General features: G+C 41.2%; 1 protein-coding gene across 4 annotated transcripts in view; it reads right to left on the reverse strand.

Moving 5' to 3' along the window:
- The window catches only part of LOC137378304 (tumor protein p53-inducible nuclear protein 2), a 41,905-nt gene that overhangs the window by 10,060 nt on the left and 13,528 nt on the right, over positions 1–18,317 (reverse strand). For 3 of the 4 annotated variants that reach the window (XM_068048562.1, XM_068048563.1, XM_068048564.1), the window contains exons 2-3: positions 15,436–15,688; positions 1,092–1,440 (exon numbers count right to left, since the gene is read on the reverse strand). In XM_068048562.1, coding sequence (XP_067904663.1) covers positions 1,092–1,440; positions 15,436–15,553 — 467 coding nt within the window. In that variant the 5' untranslated portion in view covers positions 15,554–15,688. The remainder of the gene's footprint in view (positions 1–1,091; positions 1,441–15,435; positions 15,689–18,317) is intronic. The other variant, XM_068048565.1, reaches the window with a different exon arrangement.

Here is an 18,317-nt window from a genome sequence, read left to right on the forward strand (position 1 = left end):
TAGGGGCCTTAAATGCAAGATAGTCACTATTAAATCCAATAGGGAATTCAGGAGAAACTCCTTTACTCACAGAGTGGTTAGAATGTGAAACTCACTACCACAAGCAGTAGTTGAGGTGAATAGCATACATGCATTTAACAGGAAGCTAGATAAGCACGAGTGAAAAAGAGGATATGTTGATGGGGTTAGACAAAGAGTGGGAAGAGGTTCATATGGAGTATAAATGCCAGCATGGACCTATTGGGCAGCCATAAAGGTGGAGCTAAAGTGTGGCGAGCCGAAGAGACTTAGTAGTTGGCAGGAAAAAAGACAGAGGCGAAAGGGGAGAGCCAACTGTGTAACAGCCCTGACAAACAAATTTTTCTGCAGCACCTGTGGAAGAGCCTGTCACTCTAGAATTGGCCTTTATAGCCACTCCAGGCGCTGCTCCACACACCACTGACCCACTCCAGGCGCTTACCCATTGTCTCTCGAGATAAGGAGGCCAAAGAAGACCTATTGGGCAAACGGCCTGTTGCTGTAGTGTAAATACTTAGTAATGTGGAACAATGAGACAAATATTGGCCAATCAGCAACAAGGGATGGGCATCCGTAATGTACTAAGAGAAATGGTAAATAGGCAAGGAGATGAGAGGAACAAGATAACAAGTAGAATCTGCACTGTCCTTAATTCTTCAAACACAGTGGAGCTAATAAATTATTGCATATACTGCTGAGTATTTCCAGCATTTCTCGTTTTTATTTCAAATTTCCAGCATCCGCAGTATTTTGCTTTTATAATAAATTATGGACCTCAGTCTGAACCACAAGAAGCATAATTAAAGTCACGTTTGTTATGGTTCTCGGTCATCAACAAATGAAACAAAGAAAATAGAGATACAACTCTGAAAAGAACGGAAAGTCAATTGGGTAAACTTACTGATAAATTCGATGCAGAATTGGCCCTCAATAGATAAAACTGTCAGAGACTCTATAGTTCGCAATTATGATGAAAGGGGTAATTCACAGTTACTTTAAATTGAGGGGTAGGAAACAGAAAATTGCTGTTCACCCAAACATATTGAGTTCACCCCTCCCCCACCAAATCTTACCCATCATTGACTTCCTCACTGGCATCTTCCTCCAGTGTGCTGATGTTGGTATTGCTGGCAGCATATACGGACATGCTCGGATGCTCAATGAGCAGGTTCTCCAGGGGGCTGCTCTCCACTTGAACTTCATCCTGGCCTTCTGCAGTAAAACAGGGGGGAGGGGTGACAAACCAACTCTCTTCCAAAGTGCAGGGTAAAGACTGTGGAGAACTGGAGCTACTTCCACAGTGACAGAGAGACTCAAGGGAAGAAGAGGCTGTTGGAGGGGAGTCATTGGAAAGGCAAGAGCTGGGCACGGTAGCATTTGCCTTCACCTCCACTTCTTCGCTTGAGGGGGTAGTGCAATCATCTAAATTTGAGGTGGGTGGGTGAGGGGTTACACGTGAGCATCCAGTGATATGAACAGTGGTCATAACAGTGAGAGAATTAACAGATAGATAAATCAAAAGAATCAGGTTGAAAGGGGTAGAGGGGAAGGTGGGGGGGAGAAACAAAAAACAAAAAAAAAAAAGAGAGATGGATTAGTCAGTCATTTTTTCAGAATGACAGGCCTAGTTCAGCATTTTCAAAAATTTACACGTTGGTCCTCCTTAAGAGCAAGTCGCTAAAGAGCGATTTCCTCTAAAGAACAATTTTCCATTTGCAGCAACGTCGGGTTTTTCCACAGCCTCAGTAAGAAGGCACAACCCTCATTTCTTGGTGCAGAGCGATGTTTTTTTTGGGAGGGTGAAAAAACGAGGGAGACAATGTCGAGATCCTACTTCCTCGTCAGCGAAACTGAGCTGAGAATAGGGTCAAACTCAAAAAAAAAAATAATTAAAGCAACCAACCTGGATGTGCATGAATTACTTGGGAAATTTTTCTATTCCCCCACCTTCCCCCAATTCTAGTGAATCTCACTTCTAAAGAACGCAAAACGCCATTAAAGCAAAGTAAAAATATCAACTCTCCTTTACAGAGCTAGTACACTTTAAAATTTATTAACAATTTCGTCCAATTTTTTCCTTACTAAATCAGTGCAAAATTCCAAATCAAAAAGGAACTGGAGTAATATTCCCCTGAACTGTGTTCCATGTTTATTCATAATTAATGATTTGCATTCTTCAAAACGGCACACTTCAAAGCTACATGTTCCCGTGATTGTTAGAGTTGTTAATCAAGGGAAAAAAAAAAATCGTGTGTTACTCCCTGCAATTTCCTCCTATTAAACGGAAATCCAGACCAAGCTGTAATGAAGAATTCATACCAATTTTGCTTACTCATTCCTACATAACAATACTACACTTAAAAGAATGGCCATCTCATCTCACTTCTGGAATAATGGCCATTCAGGAGGCACTCCCTCTGCTTGGTTGAAGGCTAATGCTTTGGAGGGAATTAATCTTCGGCATAACGTACACAAAAGCAGGTTCTCTAACTAATGTGATGCTGCTCCTTCTGCTGTCATCCATTATTATTCCAGGGTGCATGTACTATTAGGAAAAAAAAGCTATTCGAAACAATGTTTGTTTTTCAGCCAAAAGGGAGGAAACGCATGTACCTATCTTCACCTGGTTCCTGCTGCAAGGCATAAACAGTACTTTTCATTCTTGGAATATGGGGATTGCTAGGAAGACCCAGCATTTATTGCCCATCCCTAGTTGCCCTTAAGAAGGTGGCGACGGTGGGCCTCCACCTTGAACCGCTGCAGTCCGCGTGGTGAGAGCGCTCCCACAGTGCCGCCAGAGAAGGGGTTCCAACATTTTGACCCAAACTCGATGAAGGAACGGCGATATATGTCCGAGTCAGAATGATTGTGACTTGGAGGTGATAAATGTCCCCATGTCCCTGCTGCCCTGATCCTTCTAGGTTGTGAATGTTGCAAGTTTGGAAGGTGTGAGAACTGGGTTTCTGGAAAAACATAGCAGTAAAACCATGATCCTGGACACAGCATGCCTATTATGTACCCCAACACTTTTTAAAATTCTCCCCAGTCTTTGAACAGTACATTCTGGTGAAATGAGGGGGGGGGGGGGGGCGGGGAGAACCTAGTGGGAGCATTCAGTGAGTCCACAAAGGAGGAAAGTAAAATTGTTAAATTGAGATCTCTAACATTCTAGATCCTTGTTGATGTTAGCTCAACTTCCTCACACTAATGTTAACAAATCTTTTATTATAAACCTAAACTTCAGCGTTTCACAAGAACGAACTTTGGAACTGGACTGTGAGGTTTTATAAACAAATACAGATCATGCAGTTCCTGTGTGTTAATTTTTTTTTTTAAAAGGACATGGAACAAGCTAAGGCTTTTGAGGGAGGAATTATGCAAATAATCTCCATGGAGAGATGCAAAAGGTCCACAAGGTAAAGCTCTGGTGACATTTTTCCTTGACTTATTCCTCTTCACATAAAATATAAATTGGCTCTTCTAATCTGTTGCTATCCAGAGCAGAAAGTGACCAAAGTGTCACTGGTCAAGAGAAAAGAAAGACGTGCCATATTTTCAAATCCATTAAACCACAAGTCAATGTCAGGCGGAGGTCAAATCTTTTATTTACAACACAAAATGTTTGAAATGCCGTATTCACTTGGAAAAATTGCATTTGTTGCTGTTGGCTCTACTTTTTGTTGGTTCTTCGACCTCTAAAGAGGTCATCAACGTCCTGTGAGCAGAGACCAACCACAGTTTTGAGAGAAAAACCTATTCTCACATTGATCTGTAAATACACTACACCGAAAAATTTTCAGGAGTGACGATCATTATCGGGAGGTACAAATTGACAGTGGAAAAAGTGCGATAAATGGAAAGAGAGCGCAAGAGGGGAAAGAAAAAAAAATTGCATTTGTATAGCACCTTTCAATATCCCAGGATGTCCCAAACGCACTTTACAACCAATTAAATACTTTTGAATTATAGTTGCTGTTATAACGTAGAGAACGTGACAGCAATTTGCACACAGCAAGCCCCCACAAACGGCAATATACTTGCATTGGAAGCAGTTCAGAGAAGGTTCACTAGGCTGATGCTGACAGGATGTTTCCCCTCATGGGGGAAATCTAGAACTGGGGGGGGGGGGTGGGGAGGGGGGGGCAAACTTTCAAAATAAGGGTTCTCCCATTTAAGACAAAGATAAGGAGGAATTTCTTCCCAGAGGGTTGTTAATCTTTGGAATTCTCTCCCCAGCGAGCAGTGGCGGCCGAGTCATTGATTATATTCAAGGCTGGAGTTAAGGGTTATGGGGGGCTTACAGGAAAGCAGAGTTAAGGCTACATGATCTTATTGAATGGCAGAACAAGCTCGAGGGGTCTACTCCTGCTCCTATTTCTTATGTTCTTATAACAGTGCAGCACTCCCTCAGTACCACATTGGAATTTCAGCTGAGATTTTTATGCTCAGTTCTCTGAAGTGGCACTTGAAACCACAACCTGAGTCTGAGAGGAGAGTGCTACCAACTAAGCCACAGCTAGGAGAATTTTTTTTTTTTTAAAAAGCAAATGAAATCCCTAGCTTGGAGAAAGGTTCACTGATATTTTTAAACTACTTAGTGAAGTAGTGAGGAAGAAATCACGCTTACCATCATAATATTTCTGTTTGAATAAACATCGAGAAAGAGAGCAACTTTCACCTTCTCAGCCTATCGATGTCATTGTAGCCCCTTAAGTGCATGAACCTCATTAATGCACTTCAACTTAAGATTCAAAACAGGACGACGACAATCAGGCATTGCTACTAGTCCACTAACTACGGAGGACCAATTCCGCAAGCCCAGGGAGAAATTGCTCGATTGTGCTGCTCCAGTGCACTCCTACAAATTGTGCTAGATTTGACCAGGTTCTCCAATTGAAATATTATAAATTGTGTGCTTCCTAGGTGTGCTGCGGTATTTGTACAAAGCCTTGGACAGACCAGACCTGGAGTATTGTGAGCAGTTGGCCTTTTAGGGAGTGCAGTGTAGATTTACCAGAATGATATCTGGACTCCAAACATTACAAGGAGATTTTTACACAAACTAGGGTTCTATACCCTGAAATTTAGAAGTTTTAAGGGGTGCTTTGATTGAAGTATGAGATATTAAGGGGAACAGATTGGGAGAAACAAATTCCTAAAACTAAAAATTAGAGCCAGAACTTTCAGGCATGAAATTGGGAAAAATCTCTACATGCAAAGTGTGGTAGAATTTTGGAACTCTCCACAAATGATGCTAGATCAATTGTTAATTTTGAATCTAAGACTGGTCAATTTTTGTTAACTAAAGGTATTAAAGGGATATGGGGCAAAGGTGGGTATATGGAGTTAGGCTCGAGGGTTATGTGGCCTACTCCTATTCGTATGTAACATTAGTTTATCTGGAGTGCTGTGCACAACTTTGGGCAACTTCTTATAAGAAGCATCAAAGACCACAGTACACAGACAGGAAGACAGAAGAGAAGAGATTGGAGACATATTGACTGAAGCAGAAAATGGCCAAGAGAAGATTTAGTGGAGATTAGGTAAAAAGAAACTAAGGACAGTATTATGTGCCAGGATGTTTTGACTATTTTTCCACAGAGAAGATTTGAAAATGTGATTTAAAATAAAAAACATTTCTTATAAATTTTGACGAGAAAAGGCTCCTTTGACAAATGTGTCATAGAACATATTTACATCAAATGGGGTTCATAAGTCCTCAGGTCATGATTCCAGCTGGTTTACACCCACCAGTGCTCTCCTGCATTGATTCCCTATTGATGTTTTGTGCAGTCAACAAGAGGGCATCACATTAACAAGGAACTGACAAGTAGAGTGCCACTTTGGGCCACCATTCTAGTGCTCGCCTACCCACGACAACTAGAAACTTCCAAAGCCAGCTTTGCCATGGGTTTTGGGGATGGTGGAAAGGAAGAAAAAGATAGGCCATCTCTACCCTCATCCTCCACACCAGGGTCCAAGCCACTGAACTGCCTCAGCAATGGGCCCAAACTAGAAATATTATTTGCGGGTGCATGCTGTTTCCCTGGCCTATACCTTTCTCATGTGGGGCCCACAGCAATACAGATGGAAGTTGGTACACTTCGCCTTCAGGGCTTGTGACTTAAAATTCATTGTTAAGGCAAAGTAGGAGGACAGTCAAAACTGTATGAAACTCTGCTGTACCTGCCCTGAAATATGTTTGTGCACAACAGTAGGGTACTGACATCCCACACCAAGGGTACCAGAACAGGCCAGAAATATATACAGACTAATTCTGGTGGCAATGACAGCAATATCATTATTCAAGGAAAAAAGATGCAGCTGTTTTTAAAATACAAGAAAGAGAGAGAGGTCAAATTGCTGTCAATTCTTATTATACAGCATTTGACATTTATATTCATTATTAATGCTGTTAGAGTGCTTTTCTGATGGTATTGTGCTTCAGCTGCTGGGGAACCAAGTTAACAAACTGTGCAAGTGACCTAGGACCGGAGCAGAAACAGTATCGTGGCAGTAGAATGCTTAAATCTCAATATTAGAAAACAGGGAAAGAGAGAAACAGGTACCATTCTAATTCCTGGAGACCTCAGGGCAATCCTAGAGGGTTGGCAACTCTAGTTCTAGTCTACATGCTAACCTATAAAATGCAAAGTCAGCCACCAGCTTCAAATCAGCTGATCCACTGCCAACCCACACACACAAAACTGAAAAAACAAACAAACAATCTCCAAATAAAAAAGTCGATGACCAAAGCCACACAGCCTCGAAGTGTCCAAATATGTTGAAATCCTTTTAGTTTTCAGAAGATTTACTGATGTTTTAGAATCAAAATCCAATTTTTTTTAACCCTGTAAAACCTTCTGAAACCCAATGGCCTTATGTAATACATACAAAAAGGTCACAATGAAAGTGGGCATCAATAGGGTCAACTCTGGGTGCTGGAGGGAACCAAAATGGTGGGTTTTTATCTGTCAAATCTGACCCGCAGGTGACACTGCCAAATTATGACTGGGCTCAAAGTCGACTATGTTGTAGAAAAGATCTTTTGTAAACAACTCAAGGAGCACATAGACAAGTTAATATGTTGGACAAGTAGATGTCAGGTGAAGATCAACCAAGGGAAGTCTAAGGCAACCTATTTTTCAGCTCTCCATTCATATTGAAAGATAGTTATACCATAATTTGCTGGAACATTGATCCACCTACAGTGTGATGAGGTCAAGGGTGAATCAGTGACCTCATGGATGGTGCAGTCAATGGCCAACCCTGCAGACAGACCACTATGAAAACAGCTGGGAACTAATGCCATTGAGGTTGGACACTGGCAGGTAAGTGAGCTGCAACTTCCAAAAATCAACTCCAAAAAGATATAGTTTTTTTAAAAAACTGAAGGCTGAAAAGAAAAGTTTGATCTTCTGCATTTACATGCAGAATCCTCCGTTGGGCATTGCATCTAGGTGAGTGTGTTCCTTCCTGTTGATAAGCAACAGGGTCCTCAAGCGCAGCCTTGAATTGCTCCCTGGAGAAGCCAGCAATTCTGTGGAATTGGACTGGTCTTCTTGGTCCGCAAGGGATGTATTGTATTTAATGAGATCGGATCCCCGGCAGAAAATGGCATCTGTCATCTGAATACTGATCCCTTGGATGATGTTAGAGGCCTCAAATGCCCAAATGGAAGGAACCGAAGCTATAGAAAATGAGGACCATCGTCATCTTCATTGCCAGTGACCAGGCACTGCGAGAAATGGACTTCAGGTCTGCATGGAACACCTCACTTGGATGGCCAATTGCCTTCTTGTTAGACACAGTCTGCACATGCAGAGCTCCTCTGACAGTGCCTCGAATGACATTGCTCTCTGTACACTTTGTGGAGAGTGGTAGCAAGATTGGTTCAGTCTCTGTCCCATAAAGTGACTCAAACAACATCCCTGCTCCCTCGGGTCACTGACCCGAAACGTTAACTCTGCTTCCCTTTCCACAGATGCTGCCAGACCTGCTGAGTGGTTCCAGCATTTCTTGTTTTTATGCCTGCTCCCTCTGTTCCTCCTCCAGGCTGTCCCTGGTAATCAGGAGCAGGGGAATGCCAGGTGGATACGGCACTTTCACCTTCTTTACATGTAGAAATAGGCAGAGGCCCTAACAGCAATCTGGATGGCAAACCTAGCACGAATGAAGTGCCAAAATGAGAGATTTCAGTGGGATGAAGCTCCACAGCTTAAAATAATTCCTTTGTTGGCCACTCAGACTGAGGTGCTAACTGCAAATGGCACAGATGTGCCAGTAAACTATGGTGTCCTACAATTCATGGTGTTACTCATTACTCCATTATTGCCTGGAAGTTTTACATATTAACAATGGTGCAAGTTTGCAGCAAATTCAGGCTCTACGATAATGTGAAAAGGAGCAGAAAAGCAGACAGACAATCTTTAGAAATGGGAAGATAAGTTGATAAATATGCCAAATTAAAGAGCACATGCAATCTTGGGTTTTATAAATAGCAGCACTGACTACAAAAAAAAAAGGTAATGCAAAATCCCATACAAATTATTGTATTGAATGCGTTCACTTTCAGGAAGATGACAGCCATGGAGAGGATACTGAAGATATTGACTAGTATACCAGGGATCAGGTGCTTTAAAAGCTTAGGAGAGCCTTGAGAAATTCACCCTTCACGAGAAGAACTTGAGGCAGGTGATGATGTGGATTCAACCCAGATCCCAATGGGCATGGGTCAGAGATGCTGATGAGAGAAGTGAAAATACTACTGATACATTTAAGGGGTGCTTTTCTGAATTTGGGACTGAAGGACAGCAATTGGGAGAACTGACAGTGGTATAACTGAACTGCAAATGGCCTACACAAACATTGCTTGCCTGAGCAAATATCCCCTCCCAGTCTCCCATCTTTCTTTCTTGATTCTCAAGACTCTCATGATCTCAAATTTCAGAGAGTGGCATAATACAGAAGGAGGCCATTTCGACCCAACACACATACGCCAGCTCTCTGAAAGATCTCTACACATTCTTTCTGCCTGTGGAAGAAACAATTTCACCCAACGAATCTGGGCTGCATTTTGAACCCAGGTCCCGGAGATGAAAGAGCAATGGGTTAACTCAATATACTGGAGATCCCAGCTTATGGAGGCTCCCGATACTCAAAGCTCTCTGCTGGCAGCACCAAAGAAAAGAATTTAATTTATAGCACCTTATTATACCTCTTAGAAAGATGTCAAAGCACTTAGCATGCAATGTAGTTACTTTGAAGTGTAGCAACATATGTAGAGATGATATTCGACAGCCATTTACACGTACAATAAGATCTCACAAATAGCAATGATTAGTCAGTCAGCTTTGGTTGAGAAAAGAGGAATGTTGGCCAGAGCACCAGGAGAATTCCCAGCTGCTCTTCAAATACACACATGGGATCTTCAACATCCAAAAGAGGCAGATTGAACCAGATCTCAGTTTAATGCTTCATCCCATGAATGACCAAGATGTCCAAACTGGCTTTTTGACTTGACAGCAACAGATAAATATCCCCACTGAGATTATAGCTTGATTGAACTATGGGAGAAAAAAAAAAAAAGAGTACGGACATGGGACTAATTGGTAGCTCTTTCAGAGGGCTAGTATAGGCATGGTGGGCTGAATGGCCTCCTTCTGTGCTGTATGATTCTATATTTTGTGGGGCTGTGCATTCAGTATTCCTGCCAGCTAACATGCAGCTGGAAAAAATAACTTCAACAAGTGACGATGGTTTGCATACTAATGACCTTAGGGACAGTTGCAGATTGTTCCAAACAGTTTGTTCCGAAGCACAAAACTAGAAGAAAAACAACTATGCAGGAATGTCTAATCAGAATGGCAAGTTAAAGGCGCAGTGCACTGGTGAAAGGCTGTAATCTCACATTTACAATTTCCCACATGGCAAATTCCTGATTTCAGGCCCAGCGCAAGAGGGGAAAATTGTTCGAGAATCCATAACATACATAGGTGATGCCATTAACCAATGGTGACACTGGCCTGTTTCAGCCCAGCATGTTTGCTTTCTGATGAAAGGTCACAGACTTGAAACGTTAACTGTTTCTCTCTCCACAGATGCTGCCAGACCTGCTGAGTATTTCCAGCACTTTGTTTTATTTCAGATTTCCAGCATCTGCAGTATTTTGCTTTTATTTATATACGATACGGAGACGGATTATAGGCTATACCAACATGTAGGTCATGCCCCAGCCAACTGCCTTTTAATTTAAAAAGTGAGCAGTCTCTGAAGTTAATGTGGCACTGATCTTGTATTTATATAGCACCTTTAACATAATACAACATCCCAAAGCACTTCATAGGAGCATTGTCAAATAAAACAACACCAAGCCACATCGTGATATCAGGACAGATAATCAAAAACTTGGTCAAAGAGGAGGATTTAAGGAACGTCTTAAAAAGGAGAGAGCAGTAGAGGGGTTTTAGGGAGAGAAGTCCAGTACTTAGGGCCCAGGGCAGCAAAAAGCATAGCCCCAATGTTTGAGCGATTAAAAATCAGGGATTCTCAAGAAAATTACAGGAGTGCAGATATCTGAGGGTTGTGTGGCTGGAGGAGATGAGAGGTAGGGAGGAGCATGGCCATGGAGGAATTTGAAAATGAGGAAGAGAATTTTAAAAGGAAAAAAAAAAGGCTTTGCTTAACCGAGTGTCAATGTAGGTCATTACCAGTTACACAAAACTCTATTGCCCAAAGAAATCCTTACTCTTTGATGCACATATTCACAAGCAGAACAAATATTTTCTGGCTCTATGCTTGTACCAGATGTCAGGACTTGATATTCCGAGATTTGTCAATAACTTGTTTTGACGGCACATGATATGTATAAATGGGAGAAAATATCAATTTATCTGATTGTCAAGTTTTAGATGAAATTTAGTCAACCAAAGAAACCATTATTTACACCATGTAATTGGTCTCAATGACCGTGTTTCATTATCTCACTTCATACTCAGGCCTCAGCAATCTAACAATGTGTGCCGCATAACTGAAATGTAACCCAGTGGCCTTTTTAAAACAAAAACTTGTCTTTTTACAAAAGTTCTCCCCTCTCCTTTGACAAGTTCACATATGTAGGCAAGAAAAGCTGCAAACAGGGTCACACAGCACTTGTGTATATATTTGGCACTGCTTCTATTTCTCTTGTTTTCTTGCAAAAGGAAGCAGAGATTTTATGGCAAGGGATAACTCAGCAGTCTTCGGGGTCGAAATGGGTTATGGCCTGTTTTCTTGCATAGGAGCAGCTGATCCGGGAGGCCAGAAGATCACCCCAAGTTGAGTCTGAGACCTTATTTGAATACTTTGAGCTGGCTCCCAGTACCTATTGCCCCTCCAGAAAGGGGGTGGGTGAAGACAACAGGAGGATGGCCAATCACAGATGGATTGCAGCCCTCAGGATGCCAAGAATTATTTTGTTTTTAAAACTTTCCCGTTTAGTGGAAGCTGCTAGGCAGCTTCCAAAGTAGGAAAACCTGAATGGGATCAGCCTGGCATGTCAGGGCAGCCAACAGACATTAGGTCCCTGGAATATATTAATGAAGGGCCCTAATGCCTTTTCTTAAAGGGCCACCAGGGATAAATGAAAAATTGACCAATCCAATATGGGGTCAGAGTTATTTCAGTAGTCATCAGGCATGGGATATAGCCCCGTGAAATAGGTATTTTTGTGCCCTTGTTTCCCGTCTGGGAAACAGGCACAATGAGGATCAATTTATACCCCACAGTATTAGTGGAAACCATCTATTGAAACCAAATGACCTTTTGATTGAATCCTACCAAAACTACCACTTTGTTGATGACCACAGGATCTGTATTAAGGATTATAAAAATAAGCAATATTACGAAAGTACTTCCATTTTTTAATATTTATTTTTTTTGAGGACTTGTGTTAAAACTGAAAAAGGTTCCATGGATGTGTTTTTTTTTTAAACCAAGTTCACTGAAAGGACACGAAAAGTTGTTTGACAACAACTTGCGCTGGAAATTACGTGCTTTAAGCTCAATAAACAACAGAAACCTTGGTGACTTGGGGAAGATGTTTACAGAGAAGCCACATGTCACGGTTTATGGAGGTGAGGAGGTTGACCTTCTGTTTGGGGTGTCAACTGTTTTGAAGACAGTTGGAGATCAACTTGCCAAGGAAAAACCACCCAGCTCACCTCTTTCTCTACCTCTTTGAAAAAACCCTGCAAAGATTCAGTGTGGGAGAGCTAAAATCCCTGGTGCTCAATCTCTGAGAAGCTGGAATTAATTCAATGCCACCTGAAAAGAACTGCTTTCGAAGATCCCAGAGACTCGTTTCTGCAGACCCAGACGCCAGACCAAAAAGGACGACTGACTTCCTGCCATATCTCCTCTTTTTTTGCTCAAGAATTAGCAAGTATTTGACCAAAGTATTCATTTTTTGTAATAGCTCTCTGCAGAGAGAATTTCTGTATTTTTCAGTGTGTGAGAGAGAGTGCGTGTGTGTGGGGCGGCCGGGGGGGAATTAAAAAGAGAACTTCCATATTTCAATCTGTGTGTTACTGCTTTGCTTCATTACTGAAAGAATCTTGTTTGATAATAAACTGATAATTTTGTTTATTAAAGAAACCTGGTTGGTGGCGTTTATTCTGGGATAAAAGAGTAGAGCTTTTGATTGACCGCATGGGTAACTGGGTAGACATTTAAATATATGTTGTGACCTGTGGAGAAGTGGAACCAAAAAAGACAGTGCACTCCTCCCACCTCAGTCATAACAAATAGGAATGATCAAGCACTTTTCAGAACATGATTCCCAAGACACTGAAACTAAAGGAAGGCCACAAGAGGATGAATAAAATATGATCTTGGTTATACAGGTATTTGGGCTTGATTTTCCTTTGGGAGAAGCACAGAGAAACTCTTTGTAGAATTTTTCCTCAAGAAGTGAAATGGTTTGGATGGAGTCCATGATGGAGTTGATATTACATGGTTAATGTAAGGAAGGGATTCGCTCTGTTCCATGTTTATGTATTGAAGATGTGATCACTGTTGTAACATTACATAATTGTTCAGTTCCTTCTCTTCACTAGAGCACTAATTTATCTCGGATTATAACAAGCTATTTTAAATATGTTTAAAGCAGGTAACAATCAGATTTTTATTTGGGATGAAGTAAATGATAAAAAATTGTTTTTTGATGGTCACTATTTATACAGTGCTGATATCATAAAGCTTCTCATCAGCAGAGATATGCCCAGGTCAGATCTCCTCATTGCTGGGCCACTCTACCAATAGTTACTAGCAAGGCATCCCCAAGCAGTTTCATAAGCAGCGGCATTAGGTCCAATTTCCAACTCACCCGAGAGCTTCCTAGCCCATAAACCCAAATCGAGTAATTTGTACCCAAAGTCTAAGATGTGGCTGCTCACTGCTACAAAAAAAAAATTAAGAATGGGTAAAACTTGTATGATACTAACTTTTCAAAAGCATAGTTTCAGTATCAGACTGATGTTGCTAATAGTGAGCAAATTGGTGTCTTGGGTTGTGAAGAGAAGAAAAGACCAAAAGGGCAGAACTGAACAGAAAATAGAAGTGGCCTATGCGTAATCTCCATTCAGATTTGATCCAAGCTTCCAATTCTGTACCTTGTGCAGTTCAAGGCAGCTCTTTTTGCAGACATGTCCATGGCTGACGATTAGAACTCTTTTTTGGTTTGTTTGACAAGCGATGGGGCTACAATTAACTGATGGAATAACCAGTTGTTGCACTGGTATGCAAAAATTGCAAACTAGGACTCACACCCACCATGGAGTTTAATGCGGAAAAGTGTGAGGTGATTCACTTTGGAAGGAGTAACAGGAATGCAGAGTACTGGGCTAATGGGAAGATTCTTGGTAGTGGAGATGAGCAGAGAGATCTTGGTGTCCAGGTACATAAATCCCTGAAAGTTGCCACCCAGGTTAATAGGGCTGTTAAGAAGGCATATGGTGTGTTAGCTTTTATTAGTAGGGGCATCGAGTTTCGGAGCCACGAGGTCATGCTGCAGCTGTACAAAACTCTGGTGAGGCCGCACCTGGAGTATTGCGTGCAGTTCTGGTCACCGCATTATAGGAAGGATGAGGAAGCTTTGGAAAGGGTGCAGAGGAGATTTATTAGGATGTTGCCTGGTATGGAGGGAAGGTCTTACGAGGAAAGGCTGAGGGACTTGAGGTTGTTTTTGTTAGAGAGAAGGAGGAGAGGTGACTTAATAGAGACATATAAGATAATCAGAGGGTTAGATAGGGTGGATAGTGAGAGTCTTTTTCTTCGGATGGTGATGGCAAACACGAGGGGACATAGCTTTAAGTTGAGGGGTGATAGATATAGGACAGATGTCAGAGGTAGTTTCTTTACTCAGAGAGTAGTAGGGGCGTGGAACGCCCTACCTGCAACAGTAGTAGACTCGCCAACTTTAAGGGCATTTAAGTGGTCATTGGATAGACATATGGATGAAAATGGAATAGTGTAGGTCAGATGGTTTCACAGGTCGGCGCAACATCGAGGGCCGAAGGGCCTGTACTGCGCTGTAATGTTCTATGTTCTATGGCCAACTGGTTGAGCAATGGGCATGTCACTGTTCCCAACTATGCCAGTTAGTGGAGTTACTTTGTGTAGGTTAAATATAAGTGGTAATTAAAAGGGAATCATAAAAATAAAGTCAAGTTCAAACAACATCAAATCACAGTTTTAAACAAAATTTAGGGTTTTTTGTGTACTGGGTCTAACACACGACGATGACAGGTGAACAACAACAAAAAATCTCAAAAGCAAGATAGTATGGATGCTGGAAATCTGCAATAAAAACAGAAAATGCTGGAAATACTCAGGTCAGGCAACAGCTGTGGAGAGAGAAAAAGAGTTAACATCTCATATGTTGAGTATTTCCAGCATTTTCTGTTTTGTTTGTATATGTAAAAGAAAAATCACAAATTTGACCACAGTGATTTCTGAGGCACAGGCAGACCTGAAGACATTGTATCAGAGATTTTTTTTCATAGCTGAGTGAATGATTGAAAACAAAAACTCTTGCATTTATACAGCAGCTCATTACACCCCACTAAAAATTATTTCCACAGACCTAATTGAAGTAGTAGTAGTGGTTAACTTTAAGGATTCATCTAAAATTTCACAATCAGTATTAAGCAGTTTTTGGTATCAGGTTTTTCTATTGAAAGTATCAATTTGATTTGGAATTAGATATATTCTAAATAAGAAAAAAAACAAGTATTTTATTTACAATGGTACAAATTGCTGTCTACTAGTTAGCAGAACTTCAGAATTCATTTACAACAGAAATTTCTAACAAGGACACAGTTGGCATAAAGTGAATGACCGCACTTTAAGAGGAAGAAGTTGAGAGAGCTTCAAACTCACCTGGAAAGTCAACAATTAGCCAGCCATCATCCTCCTTTTCAGTCAAGCTGGGGTCGGGACCCTGGGTGCAGGCCTCTTCTGGTTCCCCATAGAAAAGGCTGGTGAGTCGGTGAAACATGGTGGTCTGGCTGTGAAGTAGGCCTGCAATTTAACGCACAGGCAGACAACCAATCTCTTAGGGGATGGCAAGAGGCTGGATTAGAATGCAAAGCGCTGTCATAAGGTTTTCACTTGGTTTACATGCAAAGGAGGCCTAGAACAAAACATGACAAAGAAGAAATTACAACATCTCCAATCCTTCCCCAACAGCCAAAAATGATAACTAATCATGTGTTGCTATGCTGCCTTCGTGCAAGCCAACACACAGCTGGCAAAGGAAGTAACAGTGTTTCAGTTTTAAAGTGTGGGATTAAATATGTCATACCGTGGAAACTTCACTTAACTTTGTTAATTGATCACACACACTTCTGGGGAACATGATCAGAATTAACGTTAATTAGGGTTACCAACTCTAGTTGGATGTCTTGCTGGAGATTTCATTACATGTCCTCCCACCGCTGATGCTCCAGGGATTGAATACCTAACACATCAATCTTCACAATGCATCAGAAAGCAAACAAACTCATCATTCACCAATTGGATGAACTCTTGACCATCTAGCAAAATAGCCTTTTTTCCTCCATCTCCAATATTTTTTAGAACTGATAAATTTAAATATTGAAAGAAGAAAAAATACACTTTAAGTTATGATTTCTCCCCCTGCCCTCCGGGTGTTACTCGCAACAGTGCCCTGGAGATGTGTCTTCAATTCTTGACGACTCCAGGACAATCCTGGAGGGTGGGTAACCCTAATATTGAGTGTCACCATGGTTAAATAATCTGACTACATCCAGTAATGAAAAACAGCCAAATAGGCAAGGCCCCAGAGAGTTCAGTGACCAAGGATCCTTAGCCTGAAAAAAGAGACAGAGAGAGCGAGAGAAAGAAAGAGAGAGCGAGAGAGAGAAAGAAAGAGAGCGAGAGAGAGAAAGAAAGAGAGCGAGAGAGAGAAAGAAAGAGAGCGAGAGAAAGGAAGAGAGCGAGAGAAAGGAAGAGAGAGAGAGAAAGGAAGAGAGAAAAAGAAAGGAAGAGAGAAAAAGAAAGGAAGAGAGAAAAAGAAAGGAAGAGAGACACCAAACCTTCAGGAAGAGGAGAGAAAATAGTGCTTTGAGGATTTTTAAATTTTAAAAAATGGTTTCAGCACTCAATGGGTTAAAAGTGCAAGCTCTGGTTATAAATGGGGCTTTCTTTTGATGTGTCCACATTCAAATATCACTTTGCGTCGTATTAGACATGACAGATCACGAGGTTCTGACAGCAAGAACAGACATCAGGGCTGCCAGGCCAGTCAGCGTATAGTCATTAAAGTCAATAATAAATACAGATACAGCAGTATAAGAGTTCCACACATTCTGTTGTAACTGCAAGCTTCCAGATGGTACATTTTCTTACAGTTGCTGTATATGCAATTTTATTTCTCTCCTCCCTGCTGATTTATTACTCTGAAAAGTTTCCCAACATTTGAGTTCTGTTACAAAACTAAAATATATCATTTTGTCAAGGAGGAAACATTTACAAGGGTAAAGGGGGGTGGGGGGGGGGGGGGAAAAGAGAATGGGAAAGAGAAACTGCTAGAAGTACAAGTTTAGCTGTGTCTATGGATTCTACTTTAAGTGAAGGATAAACACTGTGGCATTTTAATCAAAAGTGGTGCTTGAAACTACAAAGAATGACCTCATTAATTTTTTCTCCAGCAACATGGGACTAGAGTTAGAGAGTATGTACACCAAGAGGCTGTGCATACCCCTTACAAGTTGATAATTAATGCCTCTGTGCCAGTTTGGAGTGGCATTAAATGGAGGTCACCCACCCAAACACAGGTAGAACATAACATTAAAAAATGCAACATTATACTGCTATATTGTGGTGGTTATGGAAAGGTAAAAAAAGTGTCTTTATATTTACAGGTTAGGTTCACCTGCATGACTGTTCCTCATAATTTATGAAATATAAATCTATAGCATATTTAATTTCTAGAGACATTGTCATCATGTCTACTTATTGGGGATATGATGATAGAAACATTTACCCTTAGACATTGACTATATCTAGAGGCAACATCTGCTTCTACACCTATGCATTGGTATGGTTTTGTAGTGGTTGTGTTTACTGGATGAGTAATCCAAAGGCCTGGACTAAGAGCTCACATCTCACCAGGGCAGCTTGAGAATTTAAATTTAGTTTTAAAATCTGGAACTGGAGCGCTGATACCAGTAAAGACGACCATGAAGCTGTCATATAATCATAAAACTCAAAATAATTCACAAACGTTCACGAGCGAATGAAGCCAGTCTTCTTTACCCAGTCTTGGCCTTTATGTGACTCCACTGCATACCAACAAGGTTGAGTTTTAACTGCTCCATGAAGTGGCACAGCAAGTCAGTCAGCTATATAAACTCAGGGCAATAAATACCAGCCTTGCCAGTGACGTCCACAACCAAAGAATTAATTAAAATAAAAACATCCGCTAGTCCATCTTGGAGTCCTGCATGTGCAAAGCCAGGATGCAGTTAAGAAGAAAGGTTATTTTCAGCAGTTCCTATTAGAGTAACGCCGTCCTTATATGTCAACAATTAGCTCATCTTCCCTAAAAACATCAAGACTTGATGCAAGGCAGTGCGTACCAGTAAACAAAATGCCTTGGTTCAGTAATGAACATATGTGGCATATTACAATAAAGCACAGTTATGGATGTGATTATCACTGATATAAGCCACAAGAGCTAACTTCTATAGTTGTAATAGCACTGTCCTAGATGTGATCGCCAGGAACAATACATGGCT

This window comes from Heterodontus francisci, chromosome 16 (assembly GCF_036365525.1).
Source record: "Heterodontus francisci isolate sHetFra1 chromosome 16, sHetFra1.hap1, whole genome shotgun sequence".
Taxonomy (NCBI): domain Eukaryota; kingdom Metazoa; phylum Chordata; class Chondrichthyes; order Heterodontiformes; family Heterodontidae; genus Heterodontus; species Heterodontus francisci.